Genomic DNA, 14,584 nt, shown 5'->3' on the forward strand with positions numbered 1-14,584 from the left:
GGTTTTTAAACAGTTCTAAGACCCGGCCAGATTTGCTGAAGAAAGACTCATTCCACGCAGTAAGTGTGTCTCTGAGGGGCCAGAGAGTGAAGGATCCACTAAGACACCGTTAAAAACAGGGTTTCTGAGAACGCTTTGTGGCCCAGGAAGTGTAAGTATCCACAGTAATAAACACAGTGATTCTCAGCATGTTCTGTACACCTAAACACCACCTTAGCAACAGCTCTCTGAAACAGGTACTTTTTGGGGTTCCCTTTTTTAATGGGGAAGCAGAGGTTCAGAGAGGTTGTGTAACTTGCCAAAGGTCACAGAGCAAGGGAGGGGCGTGCAGGCCCTGACCCCCTGTGAGCAGTCAGCTTTGATGACCTCAGTGCTGGAGAGGGGTCTGCAGAGAACACGAGGCCCTCACCAGCTCCTGCTGGGGTCTCTTCACAGGCCTGGCACCCACGTTCCACCCCTAACATAACCCGTCTACCGCCCTGCCACCACTCTCCTTCCTAAAACAGATGCTCTGCCTCAAATTGCTTCTAAAGCCGCTGCCACAAATGTCACTTCTCAGAACCTTCCGTGGCTTTCCACTGCCTTCGGAATCGAATTCCAACCCTTTAGCGTGATATTCGAGGCCTTGCTCCACCAGAAAGCTCCAATCCTAATAGTGCCTGAGCCATCATAGGTGTTTGTCCCCTGCGAACACGGGCCGGCAACACTACAACTTGCCTCCCCGGGTGCGGACAGGGCAGGGTTGCCTGCAGATCTCAGCTAGGACCCTTCGCACAGGAGGAGACCAAGGTGGGGAGGGCTCCAACGGGCTGCCTCGGTTTGCAGAGGAGCTAGAACTCATCCCTTCCCGTTTCTTCCCATCGGATTCAGAAACGCCAGCCAGGAAACCCAAAGGCGGGCTCTCCAGCCTCAGCTGCTTCAAATAAAACAGCCAAATTAATTTGCTGTCACGGCCGTAGGAGCTTCTTGAGAGGAGGTGCCTCCGAGGCTAATGGGTGTAAGAGGCCAGTTCTGCGTGCGCTCTGATGCCTGGAATCTGCAAACACGGGCAGTTGTAACTGGTAACGTTTCACTGAAAAATGTCCATGTGTTGTCTTCGGGGCATTTACTTAACTAAAGACATACATTTCCACGGCTTCTGGACATTTATTTTATAGGAAAAGCTCTTTAAAGCCTCTCCAACTCATTTCCCCACCTGCCAACTGCTCTGGCCGGCTCTCCCCCAGCAAACCTGGCCGGGGCCAGGAGAACAGCTCGGTGCTGCTGTCCGGCAGGCCCAGACAAAAATGCACTCGACGTTTCTGCCTCTGACTTCAGGACGCTGTTGCTGCCCTTCCCGCCTGACGGCCTCTTCTCGGCCTGGCTGGGTGGCTGCAGTCCGTGGGACAGAGATCAGAAGCTTCGGGCATCGGAGGCCATCAGAGAGGGGGGGGGGGGGACACCCGCTTTGCGTTCTGCCCGTTGCAGGCATTTTCTGCAACAGCTGCCTTCCCAGAAACGCTCCCAGACTGAGGCAGACCAGGCCCGGGACCTGCCAGGGAAAGAGCAGGCTGGAAACGCTCAGCTCTGGGACCGCACCCACACTGGTGTTTCTGCAGATGGCCCTGCGAAGGGTCCCTTCTCTCCTGACTGAGGCTGGGAGGCCAGGCGGTCCGCAGGACCGGAATTCCTCACTCGCCAACTGCCCAGGATCTGACGCCTTCCCACGGATCCCACTGAAGACACTGAGACCAGCAAGAATCCGGCAAACACATTCCTGTTAGCTGAATAGGCACCACCAGAGATTACATGCCCAGTGGTCTTGTTTCCAGCTGTAAAAGGAGGGACCGGATTTCAAAGGAGCCCACGTCAGAATTCTCTACCCCTCGTGGGCTCTCAGCTCTTCCTGCTGTTGGGACGGCAGGAGCTGCCATTTCCTAGAGCTCTGTCTGAGCAAGCTTCAAAGTCGTTCTGGAAGGAAATTGCTGGTTTTTATGCATTTTTCTACAAAGGGCAAAGTATGTCTAGCATCCAGCATAGGGCCTGGAACACGAGGGGCTCAAAGTACCTGCTGGCTGCTTAAATGAGCATGCAGGAAGAAGTCGGAAGAGAAGGAGGGTCTTGTTGAGTCAGTGAAACTTTTCCACTCGAAAGTGATACGTCGCAAGTCGTAGATGGAGCTCTACTGGACAGCGCTTGGTCCTGGCTGGGGCGCCCCAGCTCCCCCCAGCGGCTGAGCACAGTGTCACAGCTCATCTCTGGGGATCCAACTGACCCTGCCCTCCAAGGGATGCAGGGCTTAATTTGCATAGCTGTCCACAGCATCCCTGGTAAGCAATTCAATGATCATCTATTGGATGGAAAAAAGAATGAAACCATGAAAGGTCTTGGGCTGATTCCAAATGATATAATGTCTTCCCCAATGACAGAAGCATTTTGAGAGGGATACAGCACATTTCGTTTCCATCATTTATATTCCTTTTATGTGTTGGAGCAAAAAATCAGGATGTCAAGCACATATAAACTATTAAGGGTAGCTGCTCCTATAATTAGGCTGAAATCTTCCCTGGGGATCCTGGGTGACTGATGTTTGGGAAACACAGATGTGAACTATGTCACCGGCATATAAAAACTGCTAAGCCAGCAGTGATGGGGAAGAGTGCATGCAACATGTTTCCGAATTTGGGCTGTCTTCCCTCAGATGTTCAGGGGTGTCCCCCCGTGGGATGCTATCGGGCTCAGACATGCCAAGGAAGGGAACAGAGCCAAGTTAATGGCTCCTGTGGGAACGGGGAATCCTAACAGAGACATAATGTGCGACCCTGGTCTCATTAGCTCTCTACTCTCACCAACTCTGTTTTGGGTTTATGACCATGTCTTTAAATTACTAAGACCCTTAGTACCTTCGGTGAGTAAAAATTGTGGAGGAAAATGGTTATACCAGCTGAATAAAATCTTTTTGTGTGCCACTTTTAGGGAAAAGGTCAGATGAATTTCCAGTAATTAGCAGAAAGGCAGCCTGGAGGCACGGATCAACTCAGGGAATCTGAAAAGCCAGAGTTAGGTCAAACGCTGGAAAGTTGGGTGTTAATTTTTTAAAATAACATTTTAGGGAAAGGAACTTAATGATTAGGTTTGATTCTCAAAAACTGATTTAGGTCACGGAAAATTGCCATTCTTCATTTTTGCCTGAAGAGGTATAGCCATAAAAAAGCCAAATTCCTGGTGTATTTTCTCTTACTAGAATTTTTAGAATTAAAAATACTGTTTGAAAATGTACAGTGTGCCTCAGCCATGATCCAGCATTTGAAGTTTGTTTCTCTCAAATCTGGCAGGAACACATACATATATTTCCTTACTCTGTCACCTGAGGAGACCCAGGCGTGTCGCTGCGGTGCTGGTGAGCCCAGCCAGCACCCAGATCTTGATGTCTAACACCAACCTCCAGGGAAACAGGTTCCCCAAAGAAATGGCTGATTTTAGGGCTGGGGCAGGAAATATATAAAATGGACCTGGTGCTTCTTGTAGTGACAGAAAGTAAGGAAGTGATTACATACACACACACACACACACACACACACACAATGGGGGTATGTCAAACGGACACAAAGCCAACTGAGAGAGTTCCCAATGGCCAATTTAAATAACATAAATAAAATAGTACTGGGGGGCAGGTGCCTGCCTGGTTCAGTTAAGCATCTGCCTTTGGCTCAGGTCATTTTCTCAGGGTCTTGGGATCGAGCCCTGCATTGGGCTCCCTAATCAGTGGGGAGTCTGTTTCTCCCTCTGCCCCTCTCCCCACTTCTCATGCTCTCTCTCATGTTCTGACCCTCTAAAATATAAATAAAATCTTTCAAAACTAAATAAAACAAAATAGTATTGGATTACAACCCAAAACATAAATATCCATGAGTCCATCCTGATATGGATAATTAATTGAATAAAGAAGTACAGAGGGAGAGTAGATAAAGCTTACTTGCAAAAGAATTATAATTTATGTAGCTGCTTCACCCACTAGGGGGTAGAGCATGACTCTTTTGAGCATGAGATGTACACCGTGACTTCCTTCCCAAGAATACGGGATGGAAAGGAGATAAACCTGGCAAACATGACCTCAGCCAGACGATCAAGGTCAACATCAACAGTGATGAGTTCTGTCAATAGTACTTGCTGTGGTGTAACAAGAATGGTATTTTACCTCTGTAGTCTTCTCTACAACATAGATAAGTCCAGCTCAATCATGAGAAAAATATCAGACAAATTTCAAATGAGGAACGTTCCACAAAATCCCTCATGACTACTTCTCAATGTCATCAATATTGTCAAAAATGTAGAGTCTAAGAAATTGTCAGAACCAAGTAGCAAGGTATGATGACTACATGTAATGTGGGATTCTGGGTGGGATCTTTGAAAAAGGATATTAGGTAAAAACTAAGAAAATGGAAATAAGGTATGGACTTTGGCTAATTATAATGGCCCAACATTGGTTCCCTAATTGCGACAAAGGCACCATAATATAAGTCAGCAACAGGGGAAACATTGTGTGAGGTATAAGGGAACTCCGTACTAGCTTTACAACTTTTCTGTAAATCTCAAACTGTTCTCACATAAAATACATCCTTTAAGAAATCTAGCAAGAACAGCCTTTGAGAGAGGGAGAAATCAACTTTTCTTCATACCTGCCCCAAATCTCCCACAGGCAGATTTCTGTGCATACATGTAGTCCTGGGAGACAGACATTTCCTTCTGCCCATTTACATCTGGTGCCCATCATGCATTCTCAGGAAGTGGATAGTGCCCTTAATGGGGCAAAAAGTGGTACTTGGGGAAGGGCTGAAAATTCTTAGATATTACAATGATTTGTATCCCTCTGGAGCTTAACTCTAGCTAACAAATTTTATTTCTTAGCATTTAATTTCTCCCTAAAGAGAAATATAATTTAAAGTAATTTAAATTTAACTAAAATTAATTAAAATTAAATTTTCTCTTAAGGCAGACAATAATGAAAACATGGCTATAAGATACTGGTATACACCGCTCAAAAACACATACCTTGTGCTTACAAGGACATGTGCAAGGAATGGGGGAGTCTAGAACATGTTAAATCAACGCAGGAGGAAAATCTCGCACACGCTTTCTACACAGGCTTTACCCTACAGTCACGTAATGGCTGTTTTTAACATGATTTTACATACTTGGCCGCAGGCACTCTTGTCATAGATTTTAAAAGGTTTCTCACTTTTTGAGGAAAAACAGAATTTTAAAAAAATCTGAAGTTTGAGCTCTGGTTGCATGAAACGTCATCATCAATATGACTCTTTATTAAACAACAAGGAAGGAACCCATCTCATTGGTTATGCTGCTGACTTGTGAGAAATTCCAGAGTAAATGCATAGGGCTTCCTCGGCCTTCACAGGATGTGAAATTATTAAATGCAACATTGATACATATTAAGTTTCTCTTGAAGGTTTGCTCGTTTCCTCTGATCTAAGATTTAAAAATCATTAGGCTTTCCAGAAATTTTATATTCTTTGAAATATTCCCAACTCCACAAATCTTTTTCTTTTAGTGAAAGTTAAAACATAAAAAATGATGTATCATTAATTGTTACAAATGTGCCGTATTTCTATATTTTTATTGTAAATGCAAGTAACAGGGAAAGCTGAGTGTCAGGTGTATGGGGCTCTCTCTACTAACTGTGCAATGTATCAGTAAATCAAAAACTGCTCCAGGGGCGCCTGGGTGGCTCGGTGGGTTAAAGCCTCTGCCTTCGGCTCAGGTCATGATCCCAGGGTCCTGGGATCGAGCCCCGCATCGGGCTCTCTGCTCCATGGGGAGCCTGCTTCCTCCTCTCTCTCTGCCTGCCTCTCTGCCTATCTGCCTAGTTGTGATTTCTCTCTGTCAAATAAATAAAATATTAAAAAAAAAACAACTACTCCAAAGTCACTTATTTTAAAAAACACAGATTTCTTATGAAGTGCTTTTTTAAATTTATTACAATCATTAGTTGACTAAACTGTGAACTTCTCTAGGGTAGATGGAGGCTCACCCATCCTGTGCCAGAGGAACTTGACCTAGGACCTGAAATGCAGCAAGTGCTCATTTGTTCTTAGATGAATGCTTGGAAAATTGAAAACAGAATTCATCAGATTCCTTTTCTCCTACTATCAAACAACTATATGCTCTCCTTCTCAGTCAAACGTGGAGAGACTCACCTAAGAATTATAAAGAAGAAAAAATTATAACTCTGTTTAAACAATGCAAAACACTTGATCTCCTGGCAAGATCTACATTTGTTATTTTACAATATATATTTTTTTCTTTTTGGAAAAGTTTATGTATTTGGCTACTAGGTCATTAACTATTTCGGATTTATTTATTTTTATTCTATTCTAAATGGCTTTGTTTCCAGAAAAGTTGGTGTATTTTCTTCCATGTCTTTTGTTTTGAAATAAGCTCAGAGAAAAACTCTCTCATGGCACTTTTTTTTTAATAATTAAAAAAAATTTTTTTAATAAACATATAATGTATTATTAGCCCCAGAGGTACAGATCTGTGAATCACCAGATTTACACGCTTCACAGCACTCACCATAGCACATACCCTCCCCAATGTCCATAACCTCACCACCCTCTCCCTACCCCCCTCCCACAGGCCACCCTCAGTTTGTTTTGTGACATTAAGAGTCTCTTATGGTTTGTCTCCTTCCCTATCCCATCTTGTTTCATTTATTCTTTTCCTACCCCCCAAGTCCCCCACATTGCCTCTCCACTTTCTCCTATCAGGGAGATCATATGATAGTTGTCTTTCTCCGATTGACTTATTTCACTAAGCATGATACCCTCTAGTTCCATCCACGTCGTCGCAAATGGCAAAATTTCATTTCCTTTGATGGCTGCATAGTATTCCATTGTGTATATATACCACCTCTTCTTTATCCATTCATCTGCTGATGGACATCTAGGCTCTTTCCATAGCTTGGCTATTGTAGACATTACAATATATTTTTAAAAGTCCCAGTTCCGAGATGATGCTAGAGGCCAGGTGGGGCAGGGGCATGGGGACGGAGCTGCTGAAACCGTGGGGAGGCCTGATTCACTGGCCAATTTTAAAATAAATGACATTAGGGCCCCGCTAAGAAGTCCCAAGCAATCAAAGAGTTAGCAGTGAGCCACGTGGAAATGTGATCCCAGAGCCCCTCCTTGATGGGGAGGCGTGCTCCCAAAGTGGGGGTCACAGCTGAACCCAGCACAATACCTTGGCTTGCGTTGTCTTTCCTGTCTATTGGCCAAAGAGGTGGACAGAACAGAAAGGCCGTGGAGGGATGGGAGACGCATTCACGTCTTGCTTAAGAAAGAACTGCTTTGGCGGCAAGACAGGGGACAGCACGCCTGCCCTCCAGGCCCCACCTCCGCAGTCCAGATTTCTGAGCCCATCCTGATACACGCACAAGGGCAGAAAAGCTGAAGATTTTCCTGGGAAGCAGCACGGCACTATGGAAAGAGCCGAAGACTTCAGAATGTGATGGCCCTGGGCTCAGTGGCCGAAGTGGCCATCTCCGGTTCCCACTTGGGCGCCGCCCCACGCTGGCCTGCACCTGTCCATGGGTGGGGGGGGCATCCCGGGTGCAGGGTGTCTCTACAGTACCGACGTCTAGTTGAGGGGCAGCAAACTACAGCCTGCCCTCGGACACATCCGGCACCCTGCCTGTGAGCTGAGAATGGTTTGACATCTTTACATGACTTAAAAAAAAAATAAAAGTTTATTTCATGACACATGAAAATTCTATTAAATTCAAATTTTGACGCCCATCGATACATTTTATTAGAACACGGCCATGCCCCGTTGTTTGGGTATTGTCTGCGGCTGCCTTTAGGCCACAAGGGCCGGAGCTGTGCAGCCGAGGCAGGCAGCACTGGGCCAGCAGCGATGAAGCTCAGCTGAGCTCTGAGCAGAGAAGGTTTACCAGCCTCTGGTCTAGCTCCACCCAAAGTCAAGGCAAGGTTCTCAGGGACTCTACTGAGGCTTTCTGGTCTTTCCCCCAGGGCAATGGCTCTTCAGGGACAAGCTCCCCCCTCCCCCTCTCTGGGGACATACGGAGTTGACATGACTGGTGGGGAGGGCGCTGCTGGCCTCTGGTGGGCAGAGGGCAGGGACGCCAAGCACCCCCCATCACACAGGAGGGCCCCCTGACTGCGCACACAGCACAGACAGAGCCAGCCTTGGGCAACGGTGCCGAGCTTGAGAAACCCTGCCAGAAGGTCCAGAATAAGTTAAGAGAAAGAAAAAGAGGCTGACACATCACGGAGCGTGCTGAGGGTGTGATGTCAGGCAGCGAGGCGACCGCTACCGCCTCCTCCTCCTTCACTGACGAGGAACCAGGCTCCACCACGGCCTGTCCCTGGACCCGCAGCACACAGCAAGGCGGAGGTGGTGCAGGAGTCTGAGTCCATTTTGGCGAGTTCCAACACCTTTCTCCTTCCGCTGTACACAGCCCTGATTTTTGAAGACAGTTGGGTTCCCAAAGATACAGGGGGGCCAGCTCTTCCCCCTCTGATCCCGCTCTCCCAGAAGGGTGGGCATGGCCTTGGCTGGCTGGGTTGTGTGAGGCCGAAGCAGGAGCAGCCTATGTGCCCACATAGCCGCAGAGGGACCGTTCAAGCAAGGCATGGGGCTGGGGGCCAGAGGGAGCTACGTGGTTGGGGGCTGGGGATACAGGACTTCCTAGGAGACCGCACAGTCTAGAAAGAATCCATTTCTTAGGAAAAACCTCACAGTGGGTATTGTAATAATTATATTCTTAAGAGGAAGCACTATGGGTCAGCTTCTAAGCTAATGGAAACTCCATGTTCCATAAGTCGGAAAGGCCAACCGTTGAGCTCACTCAACCAAGAAGTAGACAACACGGGCTGGCCTGCAGCTACCCCTAGAGTTACCAGAATAATCTCTTAGAGAAGGGGAAAGTCATTCTGCAGAGGGCCGGCCATCCCTCCTGGAACAGGGAGGCAATGTAGGGAGTTATTCCAGGTAAGACATTAGTAACCACTAAAGTGAAAAATGTAACATTGTACCAAACTATAAAAGACCTCCACCAGATTTAAAAGCCGCTGTAGTTGCTAAAGGGAGGTCAGCAGCACCTAAAAAGTTACGGTGGTCGGAGAGCATCGCGCTCAGGCCGCAAGCAGCCTGTCCGGCAAGAGGTGGGAGGAGCTGAGGGAGTGACCGATGCAGCTGCCCCCAGACGCCCACCCCTTCTGCTCCGTGGGGAGACGGGGACGTAGGGCTGATGTGGCTCTGTGTCTGCAGCCTCTGTCCGTGCCGTGTGACCAGGCTCCAGCTGCATGAGTCAAGTGTGTGCATGGCATGACTGTACATCATGGAGATGCGTGTGACCACGAGGACAAGGGCACAGGAGGGACCAAGTTGTCTGGGGGAGCTCAAGATGAGCTTCGCAAGAGATCGTACAATTCAAGCTGGGTTTCAGGTGTCAGGCACGCGGCATACGGCGATAGAGAACATGGTGTCTTTGGGCAGTAAGTGGACCAGGACGAGCTCAGTGGCTGGGAGGCCGAAGCGGGGCCTTCCACATCAGGACAGCCCAGCCTATACGGTGTCTTGAGTATCACACAAGGAACCCAGCTTTGAAGTCAGACACGACGGCTAGGAAGCAGGAAAGCAACACTCTAGATCTGTGCCTTAGACAAACAGCCCTGCTGGCATTTGTAGAATGTCTGGAGGCTAGAAGGCCTAGTGAGGCCGGTGGGACAGGGTCATGCGTTAGACACACCCGGCTGGTGGACTCGACCTCACGACGTCTCCAGCCTCATGCTCTGAGGGGGAAAGGGGATGACCATCTTATCTTCTAGGAGCTATTAAGTAAAGTAGAGGAGATGGACGGGGCTGGGTCCGCTTGGGAGTGGAGCGCATTTAAACTAACTGGGACCTTTCAGCTGGGGGTGCCAGAAATCCCCCGGAAAGCAGGAGCGCATCTCAGAAATCAAAGCGCAGTGAGTGGTGTGGATTTTAAGTCCACGTATGTCGGAGGACGGATGGTGAGGTCACCGCATGAAAGGCGCCTGGCTGGGTACTTTCCACACGGCAGGAGCTCAGGGATGGTGGCCGGTGTCGCTGTGGTCACTCCTGGGAGCAGCCCTCACCCCACCCCCTGCTGCTCTGGAGGACAGTGAGGCCACAGAAGTGAAGGACACGGCCAGTGTGAGCCCTCCGTCCGAAGACACTCAGCGGAAACCAACAGTTCAGAGACAAAGCCAAAAAGAGGAATGAAAAGCAAGAATCAAAAACATGTGAGGAGAGACCAGAGAGAACAGGGTCTGAGTGGCCAGAGGAAGTGAGAATTTCAAAGGAGAGTGCGTTGGTGTGAAGATAAGTGAGATAAAGGGTGAAGGGCCCGGGCTGGCCTCGCAAGCGGGGAGGCTGCTGATGACATTGGCAAGGGCTTTTGTTGTGACGAAGTGAAGTGCCGGGAGAAGAGGCTGCTACAAGGGGTGGGAATGCAGGGGGAGGGAGCCCTGGCTGGGGACCCCCATGACGAGTCCCCTGGAAAAGCTGAGGCTGACGGTCCTTCGAAGGAAATGTGGGGCTTCTTCCGATGCCGGCAGGGCATCGACTTCTGCCATTTTAACTACTTGCTATCTGATGTTTGGTATTTGAGACCCACAGTACGCTAAGGGAAGCTTTGGTTTCATGTTCTCAGCCAGCTGCCTTTTTACTTTCCATTTCGCACAGTTTCCATACGTTCATTCTCATGGGAGGAAGCTGGAAGTTGGAAATTTCCAGGAGCATTCCAAGGCTGGTCTCAACAGAGATCATCTCCTGATCGAGTCATGTCCTGACACGTCTTCCCTGGGTCTGGGTCCAGGGCTGAGTTTTATCAAGACATGAACCTGGAGAGGGTCCCTGAAACACTTTCAACTTGCAATATCACCTTCTATTTGTGTAGTTTTTTTAGTTCCTTTTTTTTAAGATTTTATTTATTTATTTGACAGATAGAGATCAGGAGTAGGCAGAGAGGCAGGCAGAGAGAGAGAGAGGAGAAAACAGGCTTCCCGCTGAGCAGAGAGCCCAATATGGGGCTCGATCCCAGGACCCCGGGATCATGACGTGAGCCAAAGGCAGAGGCTTTAACCCACTGAGCCACCCAGGTGCCCCGTTTTTTTTAGTTCCTAATGGATTTTTATAGTCATTGTTTCTTCTCATTCTTACAGTGACCCTAAGGGGGAAGAAAAGCAGATAAGCTTATCCTTAGGTTCTAGACCAAAACAACAGGAAACAAACAAGCAAAACCCTGGAAGCTCCAATGTGTGTAGGGACACACCTTCCCACCCCCCCGTTCTTTCAAGTAAATCATCAGCGACAATGACGGCCTGAAACTTGATTTGTAAAGGGCCTAATAATATGCCATCCAGGTATATTTCAATTACAGAGCGGGAGAGAGAGAGAGAGAGACTATGTGACAATACCTTTTTTTTTTTTTTTTAAGATTTCATTTATTTATTTGAGAGAGAGAGGGAGAGTGAGAGAAAGCATGAGAAGGGAGAAGGTCAGAGGGAGAAGCAGATGCTCCATGGAGCTGGAAGCCCGATGCGGAACTTGATCCAAGGACTCTGGGATTGTGACCTGAGCGGAAGGCAGTTGTTTAACCGACTGAGCCACCCAGGCGTCTGAGACCATGAGACAGTACTTTGCCTGAATCAGCTCAGTCAGGCTGACCAGCACTCCAGCAGTTTCCAGTAGCGCCATTGCTGTGGTTCTAGTCCTGTGTGCTCGTTAGAATCCTTTGGGGGCACTTTCTAAAAAGGAAAATGCCTGGGCCTTCCCCCAAAGTAAATCAAACTCTTAAAAGACTGGTTGACCAGAAACATATAGGAGAGCGAAGAATACAATAGTAGAGCAGAAAATCGAGAATGTATATCTGCAACTGTATTCTAAGGTACAGCAGGCATAGTTGTGTGGGAAAAACCGTCATTAATGTAATGCATACTTGAGGATATACCTTGTTAAAGTAGTTTAAAATTAAAATGTTGACTCTTCAATTTAAAAACAAGACACACACATACACACCATTAGCCAGAATCCCTGTTCTCACGACAGGTGCACACATCTGCTTCCTGGAGGGTTACGGCACACGTGTACGCGCTCATTCACACTTACATGCTGATGTCATGAGCCCCATGGCATTACGACAAAATGCTGTTCCCCAAATCACCTAAGTCCCCACTCCCTTAAATAATGTCAGTAATCTGGAGTTATTTCGGCATACTAGGTATGTGCCTACTGCCTGCATGGTTCCAGCTGGGAGGCAGATTCCCAGAGGAGCTAAGACAGTCGTCAAATAATAACGGTTTTCCAAGTTTTTTATAAAGACGGTGCTGGTGGCTTAGAGTCATCAGGTTGTAAGCTTGACAAGAAACATATCTGCCAGATGCTTCTTGCTGTCTAGAAGATGGCTGGCAAGCAAGAAGGATGAAGCTGGAGGTCAGAAACCAGAGCCCACCTGAACAGGTATTCCAGGGGCATGCCAAGACCCCTCATCTGGTTGTTGCTCTGATACACTCCCCGGGTAGGGTTGCCAGGTAAAACACAGGACACCAGTTAAATGTGCACTTTGATAAATAACAATTCCCAGATACTGCTTCACCTTTATCTGAAGTCTGAATATTCAAGGGACATGCTGTACTTTCATTTAGTAAATCTGTCAACCCTCCTACCAGGGAAAGATCTCAAAACAGTTTCTACTACCCAAGAAACTTCAGATTTTTCCATATTTTTGTATCATTGATTAGCATCTATAAATATTTGGAAGATATACTTTCTGAAATCGGATTCTTCTCTTTTCTGCATCTATCATATCATTTCGAACTTTTCAGATTAAGGACATGATGAACTATCCTTTAAGGTCTTAAGTCTTCCTTCCACTACCACTATGAGTGACTTAGACTTTGTATACTAAATTTGCAACAGTCTCCATGAAACATAAATATTCAAAAAGAGCAGATTTAGCATTTGGATCCTTTCCCCAAACCTCCGACCTTCTGAATGCTCACTTTCAACTGAAAACGTCTCTAGAAAACAACGATGTAAATCATATTATCGTTACTCACATAAAGGTGGCCCATTGCCCCCCTTCCAGAAAGCTACAGAGGATTTTTGCAATCTCAACTGCTCTTTAAAAAAAAAAAAATCTGTTTTCTATTATGAAAAATAATCTAAAAATAGTTCCACATAACACAAGGATAAAACCATCTGTATGATCTCTCCAAAGAGCTCATATTTCTATAGATTTTTATCACTTTCCAACTGTTCCAACAAGTTCTGAAATTTAAGAAAGTCATGTAGATTTGGCAGCTAAAACTCATTAAAGTATTAAATTTAATCACTAATATTGCAATTATTTTATGTTATTCTTTTACATCATAGAAGGTTCAAATCAAATATGTATCAAGTAAACAAAGCACAAAACTGCATTAAAACTTACGGCAGACTTTCTTAAATGTCGCATTAATGTTCCCACCAATTATCCATCAATAAAACCAAAATACTGATGCAACAGAAAAATACCCAGCACAACACACAGAGAAAATGTGCATCTGGAAATGTTAGCCCCAGTGTGTGTTTCACGAATAACTTCCAACTGGTGTAAATAACACCAGGCCCCTCATTAGGACTGTCACATCGAAACTGGTGTGTATTTTCTTAAGAATCAAGATTTCACTTTAGAAGAATAAAGTCAGCATCAAAATAAAAACAGAACTTGAACAGAAAATCACGAATGCAGTTAATGTGATTTTTTAAACTGGAGCCATCGAGAAATCCAGAAAACGAAACAACTGACCTTTGCGTGGACGCTCTCCATCGGGTCCCAGAGGTCTCCATTCAAGAGAGAAACATGGACAACTTCATAAGCTCCCCCGCGGCTCCTTCTTCCAGCCGGCTGCATGGTGGGGGCTAACTTGCTTCCCGGGTTCACCCCTGCATCGAAAAGAAAACAGCCCAGTTCTTCATTCTTGTCAGGAAGACTCTGGCATCAGACACTTATGACATAAATGACTCAGTGAAAATATCTGTAAGCCCAAGGAAGCCAGGGGAAACAGCATTATCTCTTAAGTCACGGTCAAGGTTAGAAGTGATGAATCCTCTTGTCAATCCAACCAAACAATTCTGTGACTTAAACCAAAGCTAATTTTTCCCTTCAAGTCCCATGGCATGTGCTGGGTGATGAGCAAAGTCCAAGTATATAATTCTGTCCTTCAACAAGCAACAAAAATCACACAAGTGGTGACTTTTTAAATGATGAATTAATGCTTTGCTTCAAATCAGCTCTCTCTTAAACATCTCAAGGCTTTAGCTGTATTAAGACTAAATCCATTTACTTAAGTCCCAGTGAATCAGCTCAACACAATGCCAATTTTTCTCTCTGTACTTACGGAGGCTAATTTTATATGGCTCACTGAGTGATTCTATAGACAAAATTAATTGGCCAGTTCAGACCGACTAGACTGGTTTATGTAAAAAAAAATTAAGTCACTCAATAAACTATTATATGATCTTGTTTCTTGGGGTCCTGTCGAACTAGTTAATGTCCCGA

The 14,584-nt window shown here is 46.3% G+C and overlaps 1 protein-coding gene across 1 annotated transcript in view; it reads right to left on the reverse strand.

The window, feature by feature from the left end:
• The window catches only part of ADAM12 (ADAM metallopeptidase domain 12), a 346,383-nt gene that overhangs the window by 284,763 nt on the left and 47,036 nt on the right, over positions 1 to 14,584 (reverse strand). The window contains exon 2 of the mRNA XM_046027701.1: positions 13,832 to 13,968. Coding sequence (XP_045883657.1) covers positions 13,832 to 13,968 — 137 coding nt within the window. The remainder of the gene's footprint in view (positions 1 to 13,831; positions 13,969 to 14,584) is intronic.

This window comes from Meles meles, chromosome 13 (genome assembly GCF_922984935.1).
Source record: "Meles meles chromosome 13, mMelMel3.1 paternal haplotype, whole genome shotgun sequence".
NCBI lineage: Eukaryota > Metazoa > Chordata > Mammalia > Carnivora > Mustelidae > Meles > Meles meles.